The sequence below is a fragment of the Garra rufa genome, chromosome 14 (genome assembly GCF_049309525.1).
Source record: "Garra rufa chromosome 14, GarRuf1.0, whole genome shotgun sequence".
NCBI classification, from domain to species: domain Eukaryota; kingdom Metazoa; phylum Chordata; class Actinopteri; order Cypriniformes; family Cyprinidae; genus Garra; species Garra rufa.
This window is the reverse complement of record NC_133374.1, coordinates 37,414,919-37,429,764: the sequence shown is the minus strand read 5'-3', so window position 1 is coordinate 37,429,764 and position 14,846 is coordinate 37,414,919. Positions and strand designations below refer to the sequence as shown.

General features: G+C 38.5%; 1 protein-coding gene across 1 annotated transcript in view; it reads right to left on the bottom strand.

Annotated features, from left to right (window-relative positions):
- Positions 1-3,423: 3,423 nt before the first annotated feature.
- Positions 3,424-14,846, bottom strand: part of axl (AXL receptor tyrosine kinase) — a 42,445-nt gene continuing 31,022 nt past the window's right edge. Inside the window, exons 13-20 of the mRNA XM_073817850.1 lie at positions 12,361-12,456; positions 12,194-12,271; positions 12,012-12,104; positions 10,305-10,426; positions 9,242-9,351; positions 8,958-9,117; positions 7,375-7,511; positions 3,424-7,169 (exon numbers count right to left, since the gene is read on the bottom strand). Coding sequence (XP_073673951.1) covers positions 6,722-7,169; positions 7,375-7,511; positions 8,958-9,117; positions 9,242-9,351; positions 10,305-10,426; positions 12,012-12,104; positions 12,194-12,271; positions 12,361-12,456 — 1,244 coding nt within the window. The 3' untranslated portion in view covers positions 3,424-6,721. The remainder of the gene's footprint in view (positions 7,170-7,374; positions 7,512-8,957; positions 9,118-9,241; positions 9,352-10,304; positions 10,427-12,011; positions 12,105-12,193; positions 12,272-12,360; positions 12,457-14,846) is intronic.

The window sequence follows — 14,846 nt, the reverse complement described above, 5'->3', positions numbered from 1 at the left end:
TTTAAATAAATGATTATTTCCAGCCCAGAGTTGATTAATCATCAATAACTGGTTTGAGATATAGAGAGCAGATGGATACGTATACTTTTTTTTTCCAGTTAAGTATGTTCTTGAATCACTCTCGCGATGCTTTGACCGATCTGTCTGTGTCAGTTAGATGTATTTTGTATTTAAATACATTTAATCTTTAATATTTTTGTTCAGCAGTCTAATAAAGAGGTTTATTGGCAAAAAGTATTTTATATATTTATAAAGTACAAAAATACTAAGATTAAATGTATTTAAATACAAAATGCAAAACAGTGTTGGACTGTTCATATTGGTTTTTCCCTCTGTTGCCCATATTTGGTCCTTCCTGTTCCTGTCCTTGTCATGTGCACTAATTGCCAATCCCCATCACCTGTCCTAGTGTCATTAGCCTGTCTTTATTAGTTGGTTTGTGTTCAGTGTTCTTTGTCAGATCACAGGGTTATTTTGATGTGTGTCCTGATGTGGATATAATTAAAAGCCAGTCTTTGCATTTGGTTTTTTGTGCGCTTACTTCACACACATCCTTGACAATTTGGATGTAAAAGTGAATGTAAGAGTCTTCAAAATTTCCCTGACATCAGAGCCACTGAGGATGCAGTGGATTAGTTTTGTTTTTGATGGTAAAGCGCCACTGAATACACCTAAATTCATACATTTTAGATTTTTTATGATTATTTGCAAATCATCTTTCCTCGTCCACAGAAGAGAGTGGCGGAGTGAACAGAGCTTGTTAGCATTTGAAGAGTCATGCGCATTTCATGAAGACCCTGGAGAATTAACTTGTGGAAAATGGGCATCTGATGTCCAATTTAAAGCTCACCCTCCTCCGACATTCATCCTGTTGTGCTGCAGGGAAAGGCCTGATCATCCGGACACCTGCAGTGCAAACCTGCATTAAGTTTTCCGACTGAACTGTGTAACACTCTCGGAAGCATGTCGCGGAGGTGACGTACTTAAAAAGGAAACGATCGGGAATTTAAATCAAGCGCCGATGCTGCTGATAGCTGGTGTTCTGGTTTCATATATAGTAAAAAACAAGTTCCTGTTTGTGAGGATGTGTCGTAGATGGTGTACAATCAGAGCAGCAAGTTGAGCTGTAGGTGACATTTTCATCCATGCCGAGATGTTCTCCAGGCAGCCCGAGACTCATGCAGCTACCGTTGGATCATCTGGTTGAAATCATAAATAAATCAGCATAGCAATGGTAGGAGAAACCGTGTGAAGAAGAAGAGGAGGGGTCCAAGAACTGATCCCTGAGGAACCCCAGTGACCAGTTAATGTGCTTTGGAGACCTCCCCTCCCCAGGACACCCTGAAACACCGACCAGAGAGATAGAGTCACACCACTGGAGTGCAGTTGTGATGTCCAGTGATGAGATTTGATGATTCACAGCGTCAAAAGTGGCCGATAGATCCAGCAGAATAAGAACTGATGATTTGGAATCAGTCTTAGTTTAATGCCCTGAACTGGTTAACATCCAGTTGGTTATTCTGTGAAAAAAACAATGATAACATTTGAAAACAACTTGTTCAAGTGTCGCTATGAATGGAAGGAGAGAGAGGTCTGTAGCTGGTGAAAGTGTAGGAGAGATTGCTCGCAGGAGATGTGAGGGGATCGGGTCTGGAGGACAGGTTTTAGGAGAGAAGTTTCGACACTTGTGCCTCAGTGAGGGAACAGAAGAGGAGAGGGGGATTTTACCACTGGATGTGGTTGATTTGAGTTCCTGTGTGTGTGGAGCTGAGAACTGACTGCTGATGGTTGTAGTTTTGTCTGTGAAAAAATAAGCAAAATCATCAGTTGTTAAAGAGCTGGTGGAAGTTGGGAAAGAGAGAGAAGAGAACTGAATGTTTTGAAGAGTTTGTGTGTCTGAAGTGTTGTTTATTTTGTTGTGTAAATATGAAGATTTGACTTCCACACCAGTGCACAGATACCAAATGAATATATCAACTCTTGAGTGAAAACAGCTGTGCGTGTCTTTACAGTTAGCACACCGAAAGCCTATAGGGACAGTTCACCACTGAAGTGCAGTTACGAGCAATACAACAATAACTTCTTTTTAGTCGACAGATATTATTCTAATTACACTGAATCATTGTTGTCCCGTTTATCACTGTAAAGCTGCTTTAAAACAATAAATAAACACAGAAGTAAAGGTGAATTGAGTTGACCTGTTGTAGGGTGTGCAGAAATTCTTCTAATTTTAAGTAACAATATTGTTTGCTGCACGGACAGCTTTCAGTCACAGCAAGTAGTCTACATTAAACAAACAGTGACCCATTTCATTACACATCTGTCCTTCAGCTTTTGTTATGCATTGCTTGGGCTGTACAGTATGTCCCTTCATTGATGCTAAAGTTATGCAAAATGACATTAATCTGAAACAGGATTCAAAGTTTGTTTCACTTTCTAGAATTCAGGCCAATAAACTTCTCTATAGTTTAATGATGAGAAATTCTATCCAGATCTGCTTGACCTCATCAGATGTTAAGTTAGTCATATTTCATCTGAAACAAAGAAATCTAAAGTTCTCAACATCTGAATAAAACATAAGAACAGGCATGATCAGACAGTAATGCTTACAAGGCAAATATATGACACAAGTGCATTTGCGTGTCTTAATCACCGTTGACACATTCTAGACTTACATAATGCGTGGTTCTGTTTGTGATATTCTAAAGAAGTAGTTATTCAGGTGCTTACATTTCAAATGGATTAGGACAGTAGTGGTTTATTATTATATATAATATATATGTATTAATATATACATTATCACTGCAAAAAATGCTTTTCTTACTTAGATCTTTTGTCTTTTTTCCAGATTTTATCTGGAAATTCTTAAATCAAGATGGATTTTCTAGACGAGTAAAAATAATTTTCTTGTTTTAAGAAAAAACAAGCCAAAATTAAGTGATTTTTTGCTTAGAACAAGCAAAATAATCTGCCAATGGGGTAAGAAAATAAATCTTATTTCAAGCAGAAAACAAGATTATTTTTCTTATCCCATTGGCAGATTATTTTGCACTAGATATTTTGGCTGGAAACAAGACAAAAAAATCTAAGTAAGAAAAGCATTTTTTGCAGTATTGTTGTCATGGACACTAATTATATTTTACCTCTGCCTTTTGCTTTAATAACAGCATGCACCAAATCTCATACGTGAAATAGAAATGCTTTCAAAATCTTTATTCTTTATAATTTTTTTCTTTTAAATTCTAATCAGTAAAATTCATTTACTTTACAAACTAAGTGTTTACAAACTGTTTAACCAAAGCAATGTATTTTCATTAGAGTTGTGAGTTGGTTCACTCAAGATCAAGTTCCTTTTTTTTCTTTTTTGATGTTACATTTAACTGCAGTCTTTATAACAACACATCACACAGGGGAAAAAAAATCAACTGTGCAGGTAGTATTTATTTTAATACAAAGCATATCAAAATCACAACAATGACACTGATGTTACCTAGACGACATTAGACATAGACCTAAACACTTGTGCACAGTAAACGAAGCCATTTTAAGGCAAAATACTGGCTTTTAAAGGCACTTTGAAGTGTGCTTCTGTCTCTGAACTCATATGTTGATCAAATAGTTGTACTTCTGTCAACTGAAAATGCAAAATGTCGCTTTGAATGAATAGCTTTACTCCACTGCACACCTGGATGAATTCTAACACTCTTCTCCATCATTTGATCATCGCTGGCTGATTTATCTGTAACATTACATACAGAAGATGCAGGTTTATCACACTGAAATATCACATGCAAAAGCGGAGCGGATGAATGTGTCCTGTTCAACTGAGGTCAGCCGAGACACTTCACATCCGCATATTTAAACACACAGTGTTTCTCATTATTAAAGACAGTGATTGAAAAATGTGCTGAAAACATGAGCATGCAAATATACACACAAGGTGACTGACAGAACATTTTGTAGGGGGGCTATCGTGTTCATTTTGGTCTTCAATCTTTATGTTTGTAGAAAGCACAAATGTTGGTTTCACTCTATTTTGATGGTCGCTTTAACACATTTTGTTGACTATAACTAACATTGCATCTACATGTCTACTCACTCTCAGGGTTAGGGTTAGAATAAGTTGCAAAGTTACTTATAGTCAGTGGAATGTCTGTTGAGAGATCATCACTATAAAGAGACAGCAGATATTAAGTAGACAGTCTACTAATACTCTATTGTAGGTGCAACATTACTTATTGTCAACAGAATCTTCAAAAGGGACCATCAAGATAACGTGTTACCCAAATGTTTGAGCACTGGTACACATGAACATCATTTATATAATAAATCATTCATCACCCAATGCTGCATGTATTTAAAGCATTGTGGCTCATCAAAATGATAATATACAGTTACATCTGTTGTATATTAATGTACCTCAGACAATCTTAGTACCACATTACAGTGAAAAAAAAAGATCATTCCAAATATTTTTCAAACACTGGTTCTATGATCCAAAATGATTTTGTTTCAGAGCGCCTATTTCAGCGATTTAAATGTCAGATTAGATTAAAGGCTGTATTGGAAGAATTGATTTGAACAAATGATAATATTTAGCCTGCTAGAAATATTGGAAAACAATTGCAAAATAACAGACAGCTGAAATATCATCTGTTTTTGAACTTATTTTGAGACAGCCTTGTTTATATTATCATAGCATGATAATATTATGGTAAATGTACATCATTACATTGTCTAAAAGTCCATGTCCGATTAAAAAAAATACATAAACAAAAAAATATGAACAATACAATGACAAAAATGATTAGTGCAAAATATAACATTTACAAAAAAACTTTAAGAAACAAGAAAAAATACTGTGCTTAAGTCTGGGGCAGGGCCTCTGATGAGCAAAGACCTGTTGATGTGTAGCTTTACACAGCTTAGTCTAGTCTACTGCCCTTTCTACTCCTCTAAACCTCAACAGAAACCACAAAACTGGTCTCGAACCAATGTTAAAAAACCCTGTTGATTTAGAAAACCTTTAGAAACAGAGTTACACAAATGTACACACACACATGGAGGTTAGCTAGAGGCTATCTGTAGGTCACACACGGAAACTGAACTGAAATGACACGATCACTGAGGATTGGGTTTGACATGTTAGACCTAACGCAGAATACTACCGTCATCCTCCACGTGTTTCTTTGGATAAAGATGCTGGTCAGGAGGCTTGAGAGAGAGAAACGTCTTTAGATTCAGTCTTTGACCAGTTCCGTCCCATTCCAGAGAGTGGCAGTGTCGAGCTAGTTGATCTGACCTTTGTGTGATTGGTCATTGGAAATCCAAGCATCTCCTGAGTTGATGATGAACACACTGTGTGATTAATATCAGCAGAAAGCTAGCTTTACTTTAAACTTAGACCTTAGACCAAAGGCAAAGCGCAGTATCTACACCTTTGGTCAAAATTGAGTTAAGGCTTAAAATGGACTTTGTGACAACTGTTTTGTCTCGTGGCAAAGTCTCCTGGTTCAACTGTGTCCTGTTTCAGAGAAACGAGAGTTTCAACATGTTTGACTAGCTGGTGTAAAAACTTTAAAGGCATTTTTCTCAGTTTCAGTGTTGGCGTAGTTACTGTACTTTGCCTTTGGAGGGCAGTATAGGCATTGACAGTTCCATTAAGAACTCCATTGAACCCTATAGTGGAAAAAGGTTCTCTAAGACTCTAAGACAAAAACGGTTCTTCTAAGAACTGATCAGTGGAATGTTGTTTGGGAAACCCCAAATTGCTCTTCTGTTGCATCACTGTGAAAACACCCTTTTAGAACCTTTGTTTTAAAGTAGTTTTTAGGGCAATGCCATGTGTTTACTAGGGTGTTCACCAAAGTGTAATCCACAGAGGTAGAGTAGGGTTCTTCAGGTCACTAACCCTAATGCCAGGAACACACTGCGTGATTCTCAAAGCTGTGGGATTGCGGTTCAATCTAGTAGCGTCTAGTTGCTGTTGTGTGCACACCATACGACAGAGGGTCACACGTTACACAACCTTTCAAGAGACAACTCTGGTGTACAAGCTACATTTCACAATCAAACACTCGTGAGAAGTGATACGGGGAATAACACAAGATCTCGTGCGATACTGGATTTCTTCCTGTTAGAAACTGTAGCCCACAAGAATCTTGCAAGTTGTCTGAATCCTGGTTTGCAGTAAAAGAAAATTAAACTAAAGAAGGATTGCCTGCAGAAGCTATGATCTGTGGCAGGTCAATAGCTCCTCCCTCTGATCACAAAACACATTTCATACTGCAGGACGGCTAGGCAATTTCAAGCAATGGTCAGTGAGTGAAATTCAGGGCTAAAATCATGCAGTGTGAACCCAGCGTACGTACGAGCAACAGTAAGCAAACAGCACTAAATACACCACTGATCTGCAATATGGCTTCGAGCTGCGCTCATCAGCTGTCAATGTCAACAGGCAAATTACTTGTCACTGGAAACTTATATCATTTCTGGTTATGACAGAATGTAAGACAAAAACGGCAATAGATTCGATTTCCCACACTGAACATAAAGGACAATTTGGAATCAAAAGGAAACGAAGCATAAAAAAGACAATTCACTTGAAACACTGAACGTCTGGCGGAGTGTGTGGTGTGTCTGTGCAAAATGATGGGGCAGGAGCAATAGCTCAGCTCTCCACAAGAGGCAGTCTAGGTCCCTGTCAGCCACGGCAGCATCATCACTGCCACGGCGTCTTCTTCCTTTCGTCTCTTTCCTCCGGAGACTGACCTTCAGAGGCCGGCACTGGAGTGGAACAGGACGAGGGCTGGAGCAGCGGGGCGGGTACGGACCCCAGCAGGTTCAGACTCTCCATGGAGTCGGCGTTGAGGAGCCGCTGGTTCTCGTGCTGGGGGCAAATCACGTACCGGTTGGGTTGGTGGACTTCTACAGTGGCCACTGAGCCCGAACCCTTCAGGGCCCCGAGAGCACACGGGACCCCCATTATGGGGTCACGGCCCCCCACGGCCCCCATCTCTCCGGAGGTCTCCTCCATATTGACGTAGAGTATTTCATCTGGGTCTTGGCTCGGAAGATCTTCCAGGACCTTTTCGAGCTCACAGCGCAAGATCTCGAAGCTCGGCCTGTCCTTCGGACTCAACAGCCAGCAAGAAAACATCAGGGAATAGCTGTGAAAGAAGAGAGACACACCGATGGCAAGATGTCAAAAATTGTTGGTCTCATGATTGTTCGTGATGTTTAAATGTTGTAAAACTTTTGAGAGCCAATGTGAGAGGACAATTTTCACATTTCAGTATTTTCCTCACACAATGTTCTGGCACACAAGTACCTAGGTCTAAGCAGAGTGTGGAAAGCCTTAGAGGTTTTACTCACATGCTGTCCAGGCAGTCTGGAGGCTGTTTCAGACGGTTGCCCTGCCTCAGATAATCATAGATTTCACTGTTTTCCACTCCAGGGTACGGTGTCTGTCCTCGTGTCGCGATTTCCCACATTGTCACTCCAAATGACCACTGCAGGACAGACAAATGCACCTTCATAAACAACATGAACGCTGAGAAAGAGAGCAGGAGATGATACTCCCCACTGTTAAACAACAGATATTGTTATCATATTTTGCTATGTTTTGGAATAATGTGCACTGGTGCATCATTAACAATGAGACGGGGCACATGTATTAATGTCTCGCTGTACACTGTAACTAGTTTTTAATGCTCTAGTGTGAACTAGTGTAAGCTCTCCAAGAGGGATCAGAAACATGCCCACTGCTCCTCTTCTTCAACCCGTATGAAAAAGAAGTTTATTAAAGTGTGCTATTAGTATACTTTCAGTCTACTTTTTATGTACTTCTCAGAAATGTGCTTTGTATTCTTCTCAGAAAATAAACTTAAAATTACATTTAAGTATACTTGACTTATACTTAAAAATAAAAAGTCTAAATATATTTGAGCTCTGCTTGTGCTCTGAGAATCTGTGTTTTCATTGTTATACTCTAGGGGCGCTATTGCACATCTTCTGAACAGAATTTCCAAAACACAAGTGAAGAAGAAACCGAAACAACAGATGCTTCCAGATGTAATCTAACACAATCATCAGACATAAAACAGCATCTAAACCATAGATATGGAAAACTGTGGAACGTTATGGATTAAAATGTCCACCCATGAAGAGGAAATAATGACTGTCAAGCTTTGGGCTGTTGATCAACTCCATCTATGTTTTGATTATCATGATATCATTTTTTTGCCTTTTTTTTTTTTTTTCAAAATGTTTGTTTATTTATTTATTTTTTATTTATGAAACTTACCCACATTCAAGTGCTTATAAAAAAAAGAATACATGAAGTTAGAATAAAATGTTTTTGTTTACAAGCAGATCCCCTGTTCTTTCTTTTGATGTTTTGTGTGTTCAGATATTCATATCACAAAATCAAATTAATACCTAAATAGGGACATAATAGTATACCTAAAGAAAAAGTAAAGCAAAAGTAAAGTTCACTTAAAAAAATTAAGAGTATATTTTCAGTATAAAACTACTAATCTAGTAGTTTACTGAGACTATACTTCAAAGTGTACTAAAACTGCATAAAAAAGTATTTCATTATTAAACTATCAGTATACCTATAAGTTCACTTCTAGTATACTTGCAGTACAAACTGAAAACATAGATGTAAACTAGTGTACTAAAACTAGTTTTGAGTGTACTCAAAGTTTACTACTGTTATACTTAAAGTATATTTTTATATACTAGAAAGTGAAGGAGTATTGATATAGTACACTTAAAAGTATACTACTAGTACACTGATATTTGTATACTTACTACATAAAGTATACTTAAAATATATTTAAACTTTACTTAAATATACTTAACAAACTTGAAGTATACTTGTTTTTGGTAAGGGAAGCTCTGGAATGCAATGAATGGGTTCTTCATTGTTTCTCAAATCAAGGATGTCTTACCACATCACTCTTAGTGGTGTATACTCTGTCTGCCAGACTCTCGATGGCGATCCACTTGACAGGCATCTTAGAGATGCGTCCTTGTCTGTAATAGTCTCCATTATAGATCTTCTTAGACAATCCAAAGTCAGCCACACACACATTCATGTTCTCATTTAACCTGAATCCAGAAATCAAATAAAACACTCAAATCAATATTGCATGTAGTGAGCAGCACCGTATGGAGCATATGAGCTTGTGTGTGTGTGTGTGTGTGTGTGTGTGTGTTTCCCATCAGCACTCACATGCAGTTTCGAGCTGCCAGGTCTCTGTGAATGAAGTTTTTGCCACTCAGGTATTCCATTCCTCTGGCGATATCTGTCATGAACTTCACCAGCATTTGAGACGGCAGATACTACACAAAGGAGACAGAGATATTCTAAGACATCAATGCTTTTTGTCATTAAATAGCTGTGCACAGCTACTGCATATTTAATGTACTGTACATTTGGATGTTTTTTTTCTTGTTCTCGTGTTCTTGTTTTGACAGGCAGGTGGTGCCAGAGAGTCTACAGACACATATCCACTGACAATAACAGAAATCATAGACCTTAGGCTTTAATAACACTTCTGCAGTACAACATGTTCCTAAGAATGCATTGTGTTTGTTGGGAATGTGCCTGACGTCTGTCCTTTAGAGGAACTTCATTTATGATTACAGAGGAGTTTCACAACTCTGACCATGAGGATGTGCATCTAGCTACAAAACAAACCGGTCATCCATTAGATCTCGACAGAATCATTCACTTTGATCGCATCACAGAAGAGCGGCCTTGTTTTACTTCACAGTTATCACATTCATCAGTGATGCTGTAATGTTTGTGAAAAAATACTTCTTTTATAGAGTAATGTTGCTGCCAGACAGGACAATCTGAGGCTGTGTGAGCCACAGTTTCAAAATTGTGCATAACATCCAAAATATTTAACTTTATTTTTCCAGTTCAATTCATATATTTTTTTTTTAGATTCAGATTTTTTTTTTTCATTCATTCATTTTTGTTCACCCAAAAGTGGTTCCAACATATTTAGTTAGTATGAAGATTTATATTGCTTTCATTTTATAAAAACGAGTGTCACACATGTCTGAAATGACGTGAAGGTGAGCAGATGATTACAGAACTTTCATTTCTGGGTAAACTATTTTTTTTCTTTAAATTAATCTCTTCTGATCTATGTCTTAATGCAGTTTGCCATCTATCCTTTTTATTTGCTGTCTTTATGACTTTCTATCCCCTCCAGATTTCTCTTTCTCTCATTTTTCTCTTCAGTGTTTCAGGACGTCCTCCTAAAGCATGCGACTGAACTCACCACAGGTGCGTCGCCGAGTCTGGAGTACAGCAGGTAGCTGTGGAGGTCTCCGTGCTTCATGTAGGGAAGAATGACGACAGGAGACGGGTATCCTTCACTCTCCACCGTCTGCAGACACACACCTATCACACAACACACAGACCATCACTCTCATCCAGCCTACTCTTTCATCAAAGCCCACTTCAGTCAAGTTTTTTTAAAGAACCCACAAAAAACAAAAAGGACACCACTTCCTTTCTTAAGAAGTACTTCTATTGTATTGGCATGATTCCCTTGTGTACAGATGCTGGTAATATAATTAGAATATCTTCAAAAAGTTGATTTATTTCACTAATTCCATTCAAGAAGTGAAACTTGTATAATGTCTACATTCATTCCACACAGACTGATATATTTCAAGTGTTTATTTCTTTTAATTTTGATGATTATAACTGACAACTAATGAAAACCCCAATTCAGTCTCTCAGAAAATTAGAATATTGTGGAAAGGTTGAGTATTGAAGACACCTGGTGCCACACTCTAATCAGCTCATTAACTCAAAACACCTGCAAAGGCCTTTAAATGGTCTCTCAGTCTAGTTCTGTAGGCGACACAATCATGGGGAAGACTGCTGATGTGACAGTTGTCCAAAAGACGACCACTGACACCTCGCACAAGGAGGGCAAGACACAAAAGGTCATTGCAAAAGAGACTGGCTGTTCACAGAGCTCTGTGTCCAAGCACATTAATAGAGAAGCGAAGGGAAGGAAAAGATGTGGGAGAAAAAAGTGCACAAGCAATAGGGATAACCGCACCGTGAGGAGAATTGTGAAACAAAACCCATTCAAAAATGTGGGGGAGATTGACAAAGAGTGGACTGCAGCTGGAGTCAGTGCTTCAAGAACCACTACACACAGACGAATACAAGACATGGGTTTCAGCTGTCGCATTCCTGTGTCAAACCACTCTTGAACAACAGACAACGTCAGAAGCGTCTAAAGACAAAAAGGACTGGACTGCTGCAGAGTGGTCCAAAGTTATGTTCTCCAAAACCTGGGCTCTCATAACACATGAGCATGCTCATCCTTTTCATGTTTGTAATTTTCAGTTGGCCAAGATTTCTAAAAATCATTTCTTTGTATTGGTCTTAAGTAATATTTTAATTTTCTGAGAGACTGAATTGGGGTTTTCATTAGTTGTCAGTTATAATCATCAAAATTAAAAGAAATAAACACTTGAAATATATCAGTCTGTGTGGAATGAATGTAGACATTATACAAGTTTCACTTCTTGAATATAATTAGTGAAATAAATCAACTTTTTGAAGATATTCTAATTATATGAGCAGCACCTGTACAGTGATCACTTTCCAGAGCTCTGTGATGTTCTCTTGCTGGTGTCAGGCTCATTCAAGTCTGCTGCAACTTCATTCACATCCTTATTTCTGTGATTAAAATATTCTCAGCTACAGAATGTGATAATTCTTTAATTCTGTAATAATTATAGGTGCAAGTATTAATATTCTGTCTTATGCGCTTCTGGAAATATCAGTCAGTTCAACAAAGCTGATCTACAAACTGCTGACTGCCAGTAAGAGCGCAGACATTAGATGTCAGGTGACCGGCCTTCTGTTAGTGTACTTGGCAAGACGGAGGAGAAGTCCATGTCACTGTAAGCAAAACTTTCTTGTATTTTTTCCAATGACATTGAAAGAGTCACACACTCACCTAGAAGCCGCATGACATTCTGATGATCAAACTCCTTCATGCAGGCCGCCTCTCTCAGGAAATCTTCCATTTCAGTGCGAGTGCAGATAGCGACTGATCAAAACACAGCAGGAGGATGAGGTTAGTGTGATGAGAATGACTTGCAGGTGTTTTCAGAGATGCTGCAGTTGCTATTGACTCACTTTTCATGGTCTTCACTGCCACTTTGAGCACAGAGTCCTCCTGAGTGAGCAAACCCTCCATGACAGACCCGAACTCACCTGCAGACATACAGACACGCAAGAACAACCCGTTACAGTCTGATCGCCAGTCCAGACAGTACAGCACACGGCAGTTACGTAACGCTCACCTTCCCCGAGTGTTTTTCCCAGCGTTAGCTTATGTCTGTCCACCATTACGTCCTGTAACTTCTGCTTGAGCTCATCGCTGATCCCCAGAGTGTTCACTGACCAAAAGAACCAGAGATTAGCATCAGATTTCAAAGCCTCATTTTGGGTGTTTTCAAAAACGTGAGAAAAACACTATATTTTTTCGAGAGAAACCTGGTTTTGGCATTGACATAATGCTGTTTCCTCTCTGTACTGTAATACGATCAAGCAAGACAATCAACCAAAGTCAGGGGAGAGTTAAAGCCGATATCTGTTGACCCTGAATACACAATGAATGTTATGTTTACCATCGCTTTATTTCAAGTGTCTGCAAGTTTACAAGAACTTGCTTATCATGTGTTACCTACATGTGAATAATAAACAAATTAAGAGACAGCTGAAAATAACTGAAAGCTATATTCTTTCCATGAGAGAGAATTTCAATGTCAAAATCAGGATATAACAGAAAGATACTTTTGCCTAATAACATAATAATAATAATAATAATAATAAACAAAATAATAACATTGAGACAATATTCTGTTGGTCTGAGTTCTCAAAAACTCAGGCAGAATCAAGCCTTTCCCTTGAGTTTTCCTAATTCAGTATTCTGTTCCACCTGGAAATATGTCACAATACGGAAGTAATGTCATTAAACTGAAATTGTAAACCTCCATTTACGCTTGGTTCTTACTAGGTCAATATTTAGGTAGTGCATTTGTTCATGAGTTTTGTTCACATAATGCACACATAAGTGTGTTGAAAGTGAATCGATTTGGCCTTCAGTTCAGGACAGAGGGCTCAAGCTCCAAACTCGACTGAAGAACTATGGATGGAGTAATGAAAGAATGACAAAAGAACTGTGACAAAAATGACACAAACAGCTGTTTAGATGAACTATAGCTCTTCTCGACAGCCTCTATCTTCAGAATGCTGCTGACGCTCAGCAGAGGGAGTGAAAACTGTATTTAGCAGCAGTGTGTCAAAACACCCATGATTGAAAAAATGTTGCAAGATTGTTTTGCTCTTCAAATGAACCCAGATGGAAATCAAGAGAGTAGGTGGGATAGAAAGAGAGTAAGTGCACAAAAAAGGCAAAAAGTAACTGTAATGGAGCTTGTCCAGATGACATAAACCCTCCACCCTTTTACTACAGCTCAAAACAAGCTCACGCTATCATGACCTCCATCGCTATCTCACAACACACCACGCCAGGCTTCACTGGAATGTTCTGCATCAGAAACCAAATGTAATACAGACCTTGAGATGCAGAAGTTCAGCTATTGTTTGAGTGATTCAGCTCATGGCAGCGGTGAGATATGCATGAGTGTTACAGTCAGCATTAGTATCCACTGGACTTAAAACACGACTCACTTCACGGCTGAGAAAATCTATCAAAGATTTGAAAAACAAATCACAGACACTGATGTCTATTCCTGATGTTAAAGGAAGTTTTCAGGTTCAGAGCAAGCTAAGCTTAACTGCATTAATGACAAAAATGTCTTTTTTTAAAAACCTCCCTTAAAAATTTAGGATATAATGAAGCACTTCCAATGGAAGTAAATGAGGAACAGAAAAAAAAAAAATAAAAAAATAAAATATTATATATATATATATATATATATACATATATATATATATATACATATATATATACATATATATATAGTGTGTATATTTCTGTTTCTGTAAGTCTTCCGTAGAGCTGCTTTAAAGCTGAATCACATCTTGCAGCACAGTGTAAAGCTGATGAGTAGGAGTCTACTGAGCAATAGAAATACTGATGCTTGACTTAGACTCTGGACTGCTACAGCAGGAGCACTGTACATAACATAATGTACAACATTATAATATAAGCTGTGTACAACCATGTAAAGTATGGTAATACCTGCAGAGTACCATAATATTGTGTAATGAGTGTGTGTGACATTTGCTGAGGTTTATTAAATCCAGCTGAGACTTCATGATGATTTCCTCAAGCATCTACATCAACAAGTTTCACAGGATACATGTGTGTGTTTGTGTGTGTGTGTGTGTGTGTGTTTGTGTGTGTGTGTGTGTGTGTGTGTGTGTGTGTGTGTGTGTGTGTGTGTGTGTGTGTGCGTGCGCGCGCGCGCGCGTGCGTGCGTGTGTGTGTGTGTGTGTGTGTGTGTGTGTGTGTGTGTGTGTGTGTGTGTGGTGTTCTGTCAGGTTTTAAAGCCAACACCCATTTCTTGTGAGCATGTGATTGTGTGAATGTGTTATCTGTTGATCTCTGTTTCGTTGTAAACTTTTTTAAGTCTCTCTATTCAGTTTTGTTGCTCCTGCATGTTGAGGCACATCGGTGTCAAGCTGTCCCTGTCAGAGACGAATACACCAGTTTTGAGGGTGAAATGTGATAGCAGGTTATGGGTGCACATTTCCTCCACAACTCTGCCAAAGAACAGTGAAAACTTCTCAAGTGTACACAGAAGGGAGGCTGGCTGAT